Source organism: Nilaparvata lugens, chromosome 2 (genome assembly GCF_014356525.2).
Source record: "Nilaparvata lugens isolate BPH chromosome 2, ASM1435652v1, whole genome shotgun sequence".
Classification (NCBI taxonomy): domain Eukaryota; kingdom Metazoa; phylum Arthropoda; class Insecta; order Hemiptera; family Delphacidae; genus Nilaparvata; species Nilaparvata lugens.
Window position 1 is genome coordinate 62714113 of NC_052505.1, and position 13340 is coordinate 62727452.

General features: G+C 34.6%; 1 protein-coding gene across 2 annotated transcripts in view; it reads left to right on the top strand.

Annotated features, from left to right (window-relative positions):
* Nucleotides 1-13340, top strand: part of LOC111057568 (glutathione S-transferase C-terminal domain-containing protein homolog) — a 47285-nt gene that overhangs the window by 8724 nt on the left and 25221 nt on the right. The window contains exons 3-7 of one of the 2 annotated variants that reach the window (XM_039422410.1): nucleotides 3797-3890; nucleotides 4992-5154; nucleotides 8722-9058; nucleotides 9661-10250; nucleotides 11350-11575. In XM_039422410.1, coding sequence (XP_039278344.1) covers nucleotides 8726-9058; nucleotides 9661-10250; nucleotides 11350-11575 — 1149 coding nt within the window. In that variant the 5' untranslated portion in view covers nucleotides 3797-3890; nucleotides 4992-5154; nucleotides 8722-8725. The remainder of the gene's footprint in view (nucleotides 1-3796; nucleotides 3891-4991; nucleotides 5155-8721; nucleotides 9059-9660; nucleotides 10251-11349; nucleotides 11576-13340) is intronic. The other variant, XM_039422411.1, reaches the window with a different exon arrangement.

Below are 13340 nucleotides of genomic sequence, written 5' to 3' on the forward strand. Positions count from 1 at the left end.
CTAGGATTTACTTTTTCAATAACATTAACGTCATTAACTAGGCCTACATTATCTGAAACTTGAACTAATTGATCTTGTATCTCAACACTACTATCATCCTGCTTCAATTTGCCTTCTTCTTCATGACTATCAATCAATGTCTCATGTGCATCTTTCAATAGAAGGTTCATACTAACCTGCTCTAGTCTAATGCTAGCAAATTCTTGCTTCATATCAAACCTAGCACTTTGATCTTGTTTCAAATTATCAATCTTAGCATTTTGCTTATCAAACTTAGCATTTAGCTCATCAAACCTAGCATTTTGCTCATCAAACTTTTGTGTTAGGAACGCTATAAGATTCAGATCATTTTTAATGTTTGCCATTTTGCTAGTCTGCACAGATAATATATTCATTAGGACTTGATCTCTCTTGAACCGATTTCCCACTCAGCAGCATCTCATTCATAACCTATCAAGACATCAGCCTACACATAATTTCTATAACCAGGGATTTCATGGTGTACCATTTGGGACATATTTATTTTGTAATTCGGTCCCACCACAGGGGTAACATTTGCCGTGCTACCAATTTCTCCTAATTCGGTTGGATAGCATTTTTCACCTATTAACCTAATGAAAGTTATCGGCTCCAACGTAATAGATTCTTGATAAACTATGAATGGATCTATCGCCTATGAATGAGAAATCCAGTTTTCAGAGCAAATCAACTTATAATCTTCAGAAGAATTTTGGCAATATACTACACAAATACACAAAGAACAATATCTTACACGCTTAAGCATCTAAAATCATTACGAGCTAAATACTTATCCACTTATATAGTTGAAAAACAATGGCTATAGGCTTGTAGACACACAAATCAATTAATTATAGACAAAATAGAACACTATAAACTGTTCAAAACTCAATTTAAAACATTAATAATTCACTTAAACAGAAAAATATTCAGAGAGCACAAAATTAGAACACACGCAGCCAGCCATCATTTTTAGAGAAAAAAAAGGAAGCCTCCTCGTCAGAACAAAAACCACATCTCAAAATCAGTGTCTACGTCATGGACACGTCACCAAAAATTTATAAATTACAAGTTTAGAATTCACATTTTATATTTGTTCTCAATAAAACTTTATTTTGAAACTATTATTTTAAATTTTTATATATCATCTCTATTTAAATAATCCATTTATCTGTTAATTCTGTCAACTCAGCCTCGGTGACACCTTGGAACATGCAACACAATCATTTACAATAAATTCTCAGTCAAAAAGTTGTCTGTATATCGATTACTCTGATATTTACTATAAAGTTTTATAGATCTCGAATTGAAGATTCGATTCCAATCGAGAAAAAAATGTAATATTACAATACTTATACTTACTTGATATTCTCCCACTGGAAGCGCGTATGCGCCGTGGTCGTCAGATTTTTTCATCATAATGTAGTGCTCAATTTCCTTGTGGTTCCTGATGTCGGTATGGTGAGATTCTTTCCTCAAAGTATTCTTGTAGACTATAATATGGTCTCATTGTGAGGAATTTTTTTAGTTCATTTTTAAAATTGACTCAAGTTTTCCAAGGTCTTTAATTCATTTGGCAAGCAGTTGTATATCCTAGCGCAGATATATTTTGGTCCATATTGGGTCAGTCTGGATCGTACCACTGTCACATGAGTGTCGTTTCTTCGTCTGGTGTTGCAGTGGTGATAGGCTATTGCTGATTTCTCAAAAAAATATCTGGCTTCCTTCTAGTCATCAAACATGCCTCCAAAACAAACAGTGCAGGTAGTGTTAGAATGCCAGCCTCCACAAACAAGGGTCTACAGTGGGCGAGGTATGGTTGCTTGAAGATAGTCCTTAGAACTCGTTTCTGCAGAAGCAAAATTCTTTCCATGTGTGGACTGTTTTCCCAGAATAGTATACCGTAATTTATTATACTATGAAAACAGCCGTAGTAAACATTTATAAGTACTTCTCGATCTAGGAGTGGTTGAAGACGGCGCATCATATAGCAAACAGCTGTCAGTCTTGTTGATAGGTTCTCAATGTGTAGTCGCCAGTCCAGGTTGTCTGATATGGATATGCCCAAGTGTTTTGTACTCTCCACCACACTCACACTAGATCCCTCCAATCTGAGGAGAGGAGTACTTTCATACTTTTTCCTATTGTAGAAGTGTAGAATTTTGGTTTTCCCTTTGTTTAGCAATAATTTATTTATATGACACCATTTACTCACTTCATTTAAACCAGATTTTGCTTTAACTTGGAGGCTGTGTTTATTTTGGTCCTGTATTAAGTGGCTGATATCGTCTGCAAAAAGCCATACATTTCCTGTAGTAACATTCTCAGGTAAATCATTTACATATAACAGAAACAAGACTGGCCCCAAGTTCGACCCCTGCGGAACTCCGGTGTTTATCGCTGTCAAAATAGTGGATTTATAAGTTCGAGTCATACCATCATGTCCTGAATGTCTTATACTGACAATTTTTTCAGTTTTTACGAGCTCCGGTGAACGTTTTGCTCTTGGCCCCTTCTTTTAACTATCTTTCTGCCGATAATAGTTACAAATCGTGTTCTTATTCATCACCCGCGAACAATTTTAAGTACAATACACTATTCACCAGATTAAATTATAATTGAAATACGAATGAAACTACAGTATTGAGTTAAAAACACTGAACGCAATACAACTTGACGGCTGCCGACTTGAACGAACCGAGAGATAAGGGAGCAAAACAATTTTACGTCAACAGCTCACTATCAACACGCCAAAATGCGTTCTTTCAACTACTTTTTGCAATTGGAAAATAATTTCTGAGAAACTTTCTTGCTGTCATCATCCACTTATCTTTTGAAACAAAAACAGTCCTAGCATGTCGATAATTTCATGTTTTCTACTCAAAATGTCTCGACATTGACGAACATAATCATTAATTGGAAAATAACTATTGGTCGGATGAAAATGATCCAGACCCCAATAGAAAGGAAACTCTCTGTCCGTCATTTTGATGTAAATTTCTTACTTATTACAATACACAAAATTCTGAGAGAAGTTATATTCTAAAAAAAAACATATTTTGGGATGCTTTCAATTTCATCAAGAAAATAAAATTTCTTTTTAATTCTTCAACCTCGAAACGTTTTCAGCACTACTGTAATATCGGGGATGATATTCTACAAAAATATTGTGGTTAAATTAGAAATGTGAGAAAATTGCAATTTTAAACAAATAGGCAACGCTGTAATTTTTTCGGATGGAAGGCCAAGTCTCAAATTATTTTATAATTGGATTCTTGAACATTTTTTACTTCATAACTACAAACTTTTGAGGTTAAGTAAACTTGACTTCAATTTTGCAAAAATCGTTCTCTTTTACTTGAACGGTCTTTCTACTTGCCTGCGTTCAAGTTAAAATTCATGGAAATTGAACTAATGTAAACTCCGCTTTACAAATAATTGAGTCAATTGTCTCATTGGCGCTACTCTAGTTGCGAGTAGTTGTTGGACTTTGAAATTGTAATTATCTGCTTAATTTCATTAAGCTTTCTTGTGATATTCAAGTTTATAATGGTCTATTATGGGGAATTTTACTTCCTCTCCAACAAACTTAATAATTGAAAGTGTGCTCGTTCATGTTTTCGGTCATTCATTTTATTTAAATTACTACAAACCAAAGTCGCTTGGCGTCCAGCAAGTCGATCCGCCGAGCAACCGAGTATCTCAGTCACAAAATCTTACATACTGGAATCGCATAATCTGAGCGTCATCATTTGAAAACACAAACATTTTGTTACAGCTTTTGAAGTTACCAGTAAAATCAACAAAATTTGCTCTGAAACTCACTATAAAGAGGCTGTTCATTGTAAGAGGTCTGGAAAGAAGTACAGAAGGTAAGGAACAGACATTTCTCATAAACATCCTAGAATAATAAGCCAGTTTTTAACTATTGAATTAAATCATAAACTACCTTCCTGTAACTAGTACAAGTAAATTTTGTATGAAAAAATTGGTTCTGGATTTCTTTTAGCCTATGTATAAACAATATATTAAAAAAATCAGAACTACAATATAAATTGCAAGCACTCCCCCTTTTACATGTCTATATTGACTGGACCATTATGGTATCAGACCTCAAGTCAACCATTAATTTTCAAAGAAAATTCTTGAGTGGCGTCCTATGACTAAAATTTGAATGAAAATGGACAGAATATACATGGCACTTTTATGAAAGTAGTAGTTGATGTGATGACACCCCAGCTGGTGATGATAACCTCAGCGAGTCTTAGGTGACTGAAACAAACTATTCGATAACTTTCGCGGTTCACCTAGTTGGCAGGCGAGTGAGATTCTTATAATTTCGCACACTATAAGATTATTGTCAACATATTAGAAACTTTTCCATATATAGTATATGTAAGATTTACTAACAATAATTCTCTAAAATGAAATACAAACGTAACAAAACTACAGATAAAACTGAATTAAAGAAAAACTAGCTCTCTCCAACTTACACCTGCATTTTTGATCTTTAATAGAAGTATGGCGACCTAAAATTCAATCAAGTATTAATAATAATGTTATGTTCTTGAACTTTGACGTCATGACCATCCATGGCTGTTGCGTCCTTAATAATCACCTGAACCTGTATCTGTACAAATACAGATATAATATCTATAGCATCAGCTAATGATAAGGCGTGTGTTCGTGGCGCGTGAAGGCTGACGCACACAGCAACAGCCAGTCGGAGAAAAAATCGATTGCGTTGCAACATTTAATAACCTGGGGCATTTTTAATCATTTTTCCTCCGTCTGTCTGCTGCTGTGTGCAATGGCCTGAGGTCTTCTCAATACTCTGATCATCTGATCTATTCGACACTTTGCTTCTACTTGAACCGATAATGTTTCATGCTCAATATCATTCCTACCTTTTTCAATGCTTGAATATTGTAGATTGTCAATAAATTTGATTCTATGAATGCCATTTTTTGCAGTTGTGACAAGGTCAAGTGGCTAGAGGAGAAGAAATTCTGGCAATTTGAATGGTCGGTGTTTCTAATCGGCAGCTTGGCATCAGGAGTTGTCTACATTCGCCAAAAAATACTCGATCACCGCCTGCTCCGAAGAATTCAAAGACAGATAGCAAATAGCGTTTGAGTAAGTTTTCAATTCCTTCACTAATAATAACGATACTATTTTATCTGAGATAATTCTATTATTTTCTATGAGATAATACCGATACATAATATTCCATTTCATATTTATGCAGGAAATTTCTTTATAGATGATTGACATTCTCGAAGAGATTTCAGTATTGTGTTCGATGGTATTCCGTGGCAAAATTTGGTTTTAAGGAGTTCTATTGTGGAGTGATAGTGTTTCATCTGGAGATGAAGCTTTAGGCTCTATAACGGCTGCAATTTTGTTTGCAGAAACATTTCTTGTTTCACAAAAAAAACCATCACATGCATAATAATTTATCTCACTGGTAATGTAAAAATAAAGACATCACATGAAGATTCCAATTATATGAAGGACTAGTTATTAATCTTCATCTAATTCTGTCCAATCCACAAAAAATATTTTGTTCAACTTGAATAAATTTCTGATTAGCCTACTTATATTTCTTCATCACACATTTTCTTTGTTATATTCACATACAGTATTCCTTTTTACTTTCCTTGCCCTACTACCATAGGTAAGGAAAGTATTGCTTTCCAAAAAAAATTAAGGTACCCCAATTTCAAGTTTTCTATACGTGTCAAGGTCCCCTGAATCCCCTGAGTGTGTGTGTGTGTGTGTGTGTGTGTGTGTGTGTGTGTGTGTGTGTGTGTGTGTGTGTGTGTGTGTGTGTGTAACCAAATAATTTGGATTAAAGATTGATGGGGAAACTGTAAGATCTGTAAGATTCTTATCTATTCTGCATCTGTAAGATTTGATGGGGAAACAGCTTATAATAAATCATTTTTCGACGGTTGTTTTTAATGCTTCTGTAGACGATAATAATTATTTAGTTTATAATGAATCATTATTGATAGAATTGACAGGAATTGATAGAAATTTTTAATGCGATTGATAAAGATGACTGCGAAGAAATTTTGGAACTGAGAAAAATTGGGAAAAAAACGAATCATTTAAATTTCTGGGATGATAGAGAATTTTTTTAACGGTTTTGCTTGAGTAAAGCAAGTGCCAATTCAGTATTTTATTAAATAAACCACTTGATAGGAAATGAGTCAATTTTTATCAGTGGTCTTTGATTAGAAAACATGTTTTTAATAACACATAACTGAGATATTTTGCTTTTGAGAGGTTTCAATAAACGAGGAAGACCGTAGAAGATTTAAGTAGATTTTCATAACAAAATAAGGTTTTTATCATACATTCTAGATTATATTTTTTGGTGCCAACTAAATATAAGTTTGTTTCTAATAATAATATAGCATTTCATCATTTTTTGAAGAATTTCTTGATCGCTTTTCACTTTTATTACGGTACAGCTTACAGCTCTGTGGATTTTGAACCAGGAAATAGTAGTTACATAACCTCAATTTACTGATGGTTTGTGAACAAATATCAAATTTCCTGTAATAATTACTTTTGATATTATAAACGATGACATTCTATTACCAAATTAACGCTTAACTAGTTTAACTTAAACTGGATTAGTAAATGCACTGAGAAAACCTATTCAAGTTTAAACTTCCAGATTAACTTAAACTCGGCCCTAAATGATAGAAAATTGATGTTAACTGCTAATCATGGCCTTATTCTATCCCATATAAGGTATGCAATTGTAGTGTGGGGTAATTAAACCAAACAACATTTGGATAGAGTCTCCAAAATCCAAAAAAGGCACTCAGATGTTTTGAGAAGGCAAATAGTCTGGATTCTTGTAGACCTTTATTCAAGAAACTTGGTCTTTTGATTGTGCCATCATTATGCAGTATGTCTATGAGGCTGTAATGTTTGTGAAGGCGAGTGGTGTGAACCAAAATTTCGATGTACATGGGTATAATAGGCTACACGTAACCGAGCAGATTATCATATAATCAGACATAATAGTAGGTTATTTGAACAAAAACCTGATTATATTGGAAGGAAATTTCATAACAAGCTACCTGGTTTCTAAAAAGTACTAACGATATGAGAGATTTCAAAAATCTGGTGTGGTACACTCACACAACTTTCCTTGCTCATTGAACTGTAAGCCTCATTCTCAAACTAGAATAATATTTAGGGGAATAACACAATGACGATTGGCGGCAACATATTTGCAACTACGATCAGACTACTGTGTATGTGTATATATAATTGTTTTCAGAGTACTTTTTCCTTTGTGTAAATTGTGAAATTCGATGATTTTTTTTTAAAGTCGTCAAAACAGCTGTTCTACATATAAAATATCTTGACTATGACTGTGTTCTTTTCATAAACTGCTCTACCTACCTACCTCATGCACGAGAAGGAGGTTACAAAGTCCATTTCTCAAGAATGGGGTGGACCCCCATTAGTTCCCCAGGAAAAAGACACATGCCAGTTGATAGAGCTGATAAATAACTATACAGGGTATGAATTTGAAAAAAATCGTTAGAGCCGTTTTTGAGAAAATCGTGAAAAACATGGTTTTTTAGTAACCGTCATTTTTCTCAAGACTATTACGGAGCTCCTGCAATTTTCCCAGAAATGAGACTCATGTCAGTTGATAGGGCTTATGAATAAATTTCTATCCATGATATAAATTTGAAGAAAATCGTTAGAGCCGTTTTCGAGAAAACCGTGAAAAACATGGTTTTTTAGTCATTATCCGCCATTTTTCTCAAGAATATTACGGAGCTCCTGAAATTTTCCCAGAAATGAGACTCATGCCAGTTGATAGGGCTGGTAAATAGCTATTCATGGTATAAATATGAAGAAAATCGTTAGAGCCGTTTTCGAGAAAAACATGTTTTTTTAGTAATTATCCGTCATTTTTTCCGCCATCTTGAATTGAATTTCATTGAATTTCTTATTGTCGGATCCTCATGGTATAAGGACCTTAAGTTTAAAATGTCAAGTCAATCGGTTAATTAGGAATTGAGTTATCGTGTTCACAGACACACACACACACACACACACACACACACACACACACACACACACACACACAAACAAACACCCAAAAATCATGTTTTTGGACTCAGGGGGCCTTGAAACGTATAGAAAACTTGAAATTAGGGTACCTTAATTTTTTTGGAAAGCAATACTTTCCTTACCTATGATAGTAGGGCAAGGAAAATAAAAATACACCACTATTCATGATTCATTCAGTTTTAATAGTCGTTCATTAATTTTTATGTTTCTTCAATACTACAAATTTTATAATAATTTATATTTTGAAAGCAATAGAACGTCTGTTCTATATCCTATTCGAATTATTCGATCACAATAATTACATATCATATATGAACAATAAATTCAATACGCGGTGCGAACGCTGCTCTGGGCAAGCTTGGTGATGGGGACGACATCTTGCTGCTTCCAAGCCTGCAGGATTTGTTCTCAGGGTCAACTCCCCCAGGTTCATCCGCTTAATATAAAGCCTAATCCATGACGACGACGACGATGATGATGATAATTATATATTTTTAAACTCACTGTGATGTACGTTTTATAATTGCATACCTAATTTGTAATGTCTGAAATCGTTTAGGATAATATTAATGATTTTGTTTTTTTTTACAGAAAAATGCAACTGGCAAGTCTATATCTTTCAGCGTTCAGCGCAATCAAAGACGGCCATTCACTAGAAGTGCCAGTCGAGTCAGCCGTTGCTCTGTTCCTGATCAAATACCTGCGGCATCCGGTCGATGTCGCCGTCAACCTGGTGCAGGAGACCAGCAATGAGCACCAATGCCAACCCTCTATGTCGGTCAACACAAAAGGCTTCAGTTGCCGAGAGATTGGCGCAGACTCGCTTCGCCGGCCCGCGGCCGACTGTCATCTGCCCGTCTTGACGCGCTTTCGTGGCTCGGGTTCACACGTGCAGTGTGTGGCGGGCCTGTGCAGTGTGTTGCGCCGCGTAAGTCTCCAATCAAATCAATTTATTGCGCAAAAGTATAATACAATTACGAAATACAGAATTTAACAATACAAGTAACTAAAATATTATACAAAGATCATTACATTTTTCTATTGAATGATTTGCAACGAGAATAATGAGGTCAAGGTCACATATTTGAAAATGTGAATGTGTAATAATGAATGATGAATTAGGCGACGGTAAACCTCATATTCCAATAAGGAATATTATATTATATATTCATATTCCAATCTTCTATGGCAAATCTTTATTGAAAATTTTCAACTACCTTGCTTTTGCTAGTTCATAATATAATATTCTATTTATTTTTCATCTATACATTAAATCATACACAAATCAAATAGATGATTGGGAAAGGCTCTTCAGCCCAAAAATGTTCCTTTTAAAAATGTTTACGCAAATAGTACTCAAAAGTAGGTTATGTTTCTTTTTTTATTGTGATACTATTTTCCTTAATCTGTTCAATACTATTGGCAAATCTGGAATAACAATTCAGTTTATCTTTTTTGTCTCCCAACTTTGATGTAGTTTGACTATAAAACTACCATTTCTCACTTACTAATCCAAGTACTGTTTTGCAGTTGATCAAGTGCAGTGGCGAAGAATACAGCAGCCTTTTGGGATTCAGGGGCGGATGCCTGACAGCTTGTGCCGAAGTATCGTTGTGGACAAAGTTCTGTGAAGTAGATCTGGTGAACAGTGTCAATCAGCTGTTGACACTACAAAAATCCACGCAATCTCAGACCGATGACCTTAATGACTCTGTACTGAACAATGCTGGCAAACCAAGTGAGTCAGTTCTGCAAGCATTATCAAACGTGTGCAGATTCGAGCAGCACATGAAGGAATATGTACGCGTGCACAATATCGGCAAAATTCGTCACGAAACAAATCAGAGAATAGTGGAGCACAAATTTGCTGAGAACAATGATATGACTCTGGCCGATCTCATTATTCTGCCGTGTATTCATATCATCTTCGAAATGGTTGGGTTTTCGGCTCTGGAGAAATCTGTACCGGTGGTTTCGAGGTGGTACAAACTGGTGTGTTCACAAGATGGCGTATCTGATGCTCTCTGTGTGCTCAAACCCCCAGTTTTGGGTGTTGTTTTTCCAATCATCGAATTGCCTGCTGTGCCGTCTCACAGTCTTTACAAAAGTGATCCTAAAAGGTAATTTTCTCCTGTGCAGAACTTTTGATTCATTTGAATGCTTTGTTATTTCTGTTTGATACTTTTTATAGAATAGAATACTATAACTTGATCATGCAAAACTACAATAGTCAAATAATAATTTCTATAGTACTATACTATTTACTTGACATCTCTATAATACTATAATATAATATAATTAATACACTGCTTTACAAGAGCATGAAAAAGAAACTAGAAAATAGTGATGATTCACATGAAACGTTGAAGCTGAAACAAGTCCTGTATTACACTTAACCCAAAAAATTTATTTTATATTTTTTTAAATTATTCATTCGTATCCCAATACTACTGATCAGTCCTGATTGGCAAGGTCTGACCAATAATGAAAGATCGAATTAAATTGATCGTTCAATATTGTTCGATTCCCTTTTACAATATTTCATTCATAATATTTCCATGAATGATCTTGAACTAAATACTTTATTACATCGAGAATTTGTGTGAGGATAATGGTCTTGATTGCATTACAGAGGTTTGACTGTATGTTTTTACTGTATTTATGCTCCCTACTAATTCAATAATGTATTTTGTATTGATTTGATCACCGCCCGCAATGTATTATGAGAAGGGGAAGACTTATTGTTGTCACGACCATTACTCGACAACGACTACATACTCTACAGCTGAGCAAGCATCCAACGATAATCGACTTGTAGCTAGAAATTACAACATATTGTATTATAAGATGGGGTGGCAGTATTTTTGTTACAATAATATTTCAATTAAATGTTTGAATTTATATAAGGGCAGCAATTCAATTCAATTGCGAATACTTCCATATCAAGCTTATTTATGAGACTATTTGATTAAGATATTTTATTTGTGTGTTTATTTGTTCATTTACCTATTGAATCACAAGTATTAAAATACTGGAATGAAAATCAGGCGATACTTCCAAACTCTTGATCCTAGATTAAATTCAATAAGTCGCCCAAAGTAAGGGTCCAGCATCACAACAATTTTCACCAAACTATATGAGCTGATAAGACCTTTACTATAATATTTATAAACTCAACTATAGAGAAGTAAATAACTGATGAATGTGTACTTGTGTCAGGTACAGAGCCAGATCGAAGCTGTTCACGAATCAGGGCGAGGTGGAGTGTGTATTGGAGGCGGTTGGGGAGCAGATGGCCGTGCCCCCCCTTTCGGAGTACCCCACCGGCCACCAGCAGCCACTCGATTGGTTCAGTCTTCCCGACGCCGTCAAGCCAACTGTGCCCTCGTCCCGGCTCTGTCGCAAGATGCAGCAACTCGAAAACCTCTGCAAAGCTGTCTTGGAGGTATCTAGGCCTATGTCTCTATTCCAATGATGAGAAATCTTTTGGTAGGGCCAGACAAACAGCTTAATGCCGCATCAACAGCAAATTACAGAGTTGGTGAAAAGTATGGAAACCGCTGAATAATAATAATAATAATAATAATAATAATAATAATAATAATAATAATAATAATAGATTTATTACCATTTGGTTTACAATAAACATTGGTCATCGTCACAAGTATACAAAATAATTAACAATACAAAAGTCTACACAGCTAAAACACAATTACATCTAAAATTTACTTATTAAACAAGATTACAAACTAAGTTTACACCGCCTAAATCATACACTATAGTAACAGATTTACATAGACTATTCCTTTACAAGTCATAGAATATTCCTTTTACAAGAGAAATTTGACGTTAGAACTGTTTGGTTATCCTATTTGAATAAAAAAACTACTTTTCTGTTGCATCAAAGTTTTAGTCAATCATCTTGGAACCGCCATTTTGAATCCATCTTCTTTTTTTTCATGAGAAGGAGCTCCCATCATACATGATTTCGAATAAAAAATTAATGGCGAAAACCGCACATCGATATCTCATACCATTTCAAAGCTATTCACATTTAAATATACCGTACGATTCAAACAAAACCTATCAAACTTTTCTGTACAAAGTGGGTGGATGTTACTGTAAGTGTTGACTAATAGTTTATTAAAAAAGTAAAATTTTAAAAATTAAAATTCAAAACATTTTTATGTAGGTACTCATTTATTTTATTTCTGTACGATATATTAGTATTCATGAATGTGAATAATTTAAAAACGGTTTGAGATATCAATGTGTGGTTTTCGCCATTCATTTACTCTTAAAATTCTGTATTGAAATCATGTATTATATGACCACCTTTTCCCTTTTAAAAAATAAAGCTGGATTCAAAATGGCGGACCAAAATTTTTATGGTACAGAAAAGTAGTTTTCTTATTCAAATAGGATACCCAATAAGTTATAATAACGTCGAATTTCTCTTGTAAAGGAAATATTCAGCGGTTTCCATACTTTTCACCAACTCTGTATGAATATGTACTATCATAGAGAAAATATAAATTAAAAAGATATCCCATTCTGTAGGGTGTTTATGTTGCAAATGCCACGGTTTTTTCAATTGTCGATTACTGTCGTCTAATTTAGATTAGTACTGTCTTGGCCGGGTGAGAATGTATGAACGGCACATTATATTTTACTACCAGCGTCAAATAGCTTCACGAAAAAGATCGGCTTGAACTTACAATGAAATTTGGGTCATAAACGCCATATTCCATGGAATATCTTGTGTTATCTTTTCTCTATGGTACTATGTACAGTGCGGTAACTTGCAGCACTTCTGGCCATCTTCCATTCTATTTAATTCATCCTATTTGGCGTTATTATGGGCTTTTACAGCATTAAATTCTCTTCAGTAATATATTATCGCTCCACTTTCCTTTATCCTGCGACATTAATGAGCAGTTTCAATGTTGCCAGTAAAATATTTAGTTTTGCAACAACAGATCAGTCGACATTTGGAGGATTCTGAAAACCTTTTAGAACATAGTCAATTTTTTGACTATGCAACTCTGTTTTGACTTGAGAAGTGAATACAATAATGTTTACATCGGGGAAATAGAGTAGGTCTATAGATGTGAAAAAGATTCGACTTATTCTTCCATTCTTCTTTCTCAATCTCCATCCCCATGTCATTGTACTTGTGAGCATTTTTCGTATCCCCAGATATAAGAGTT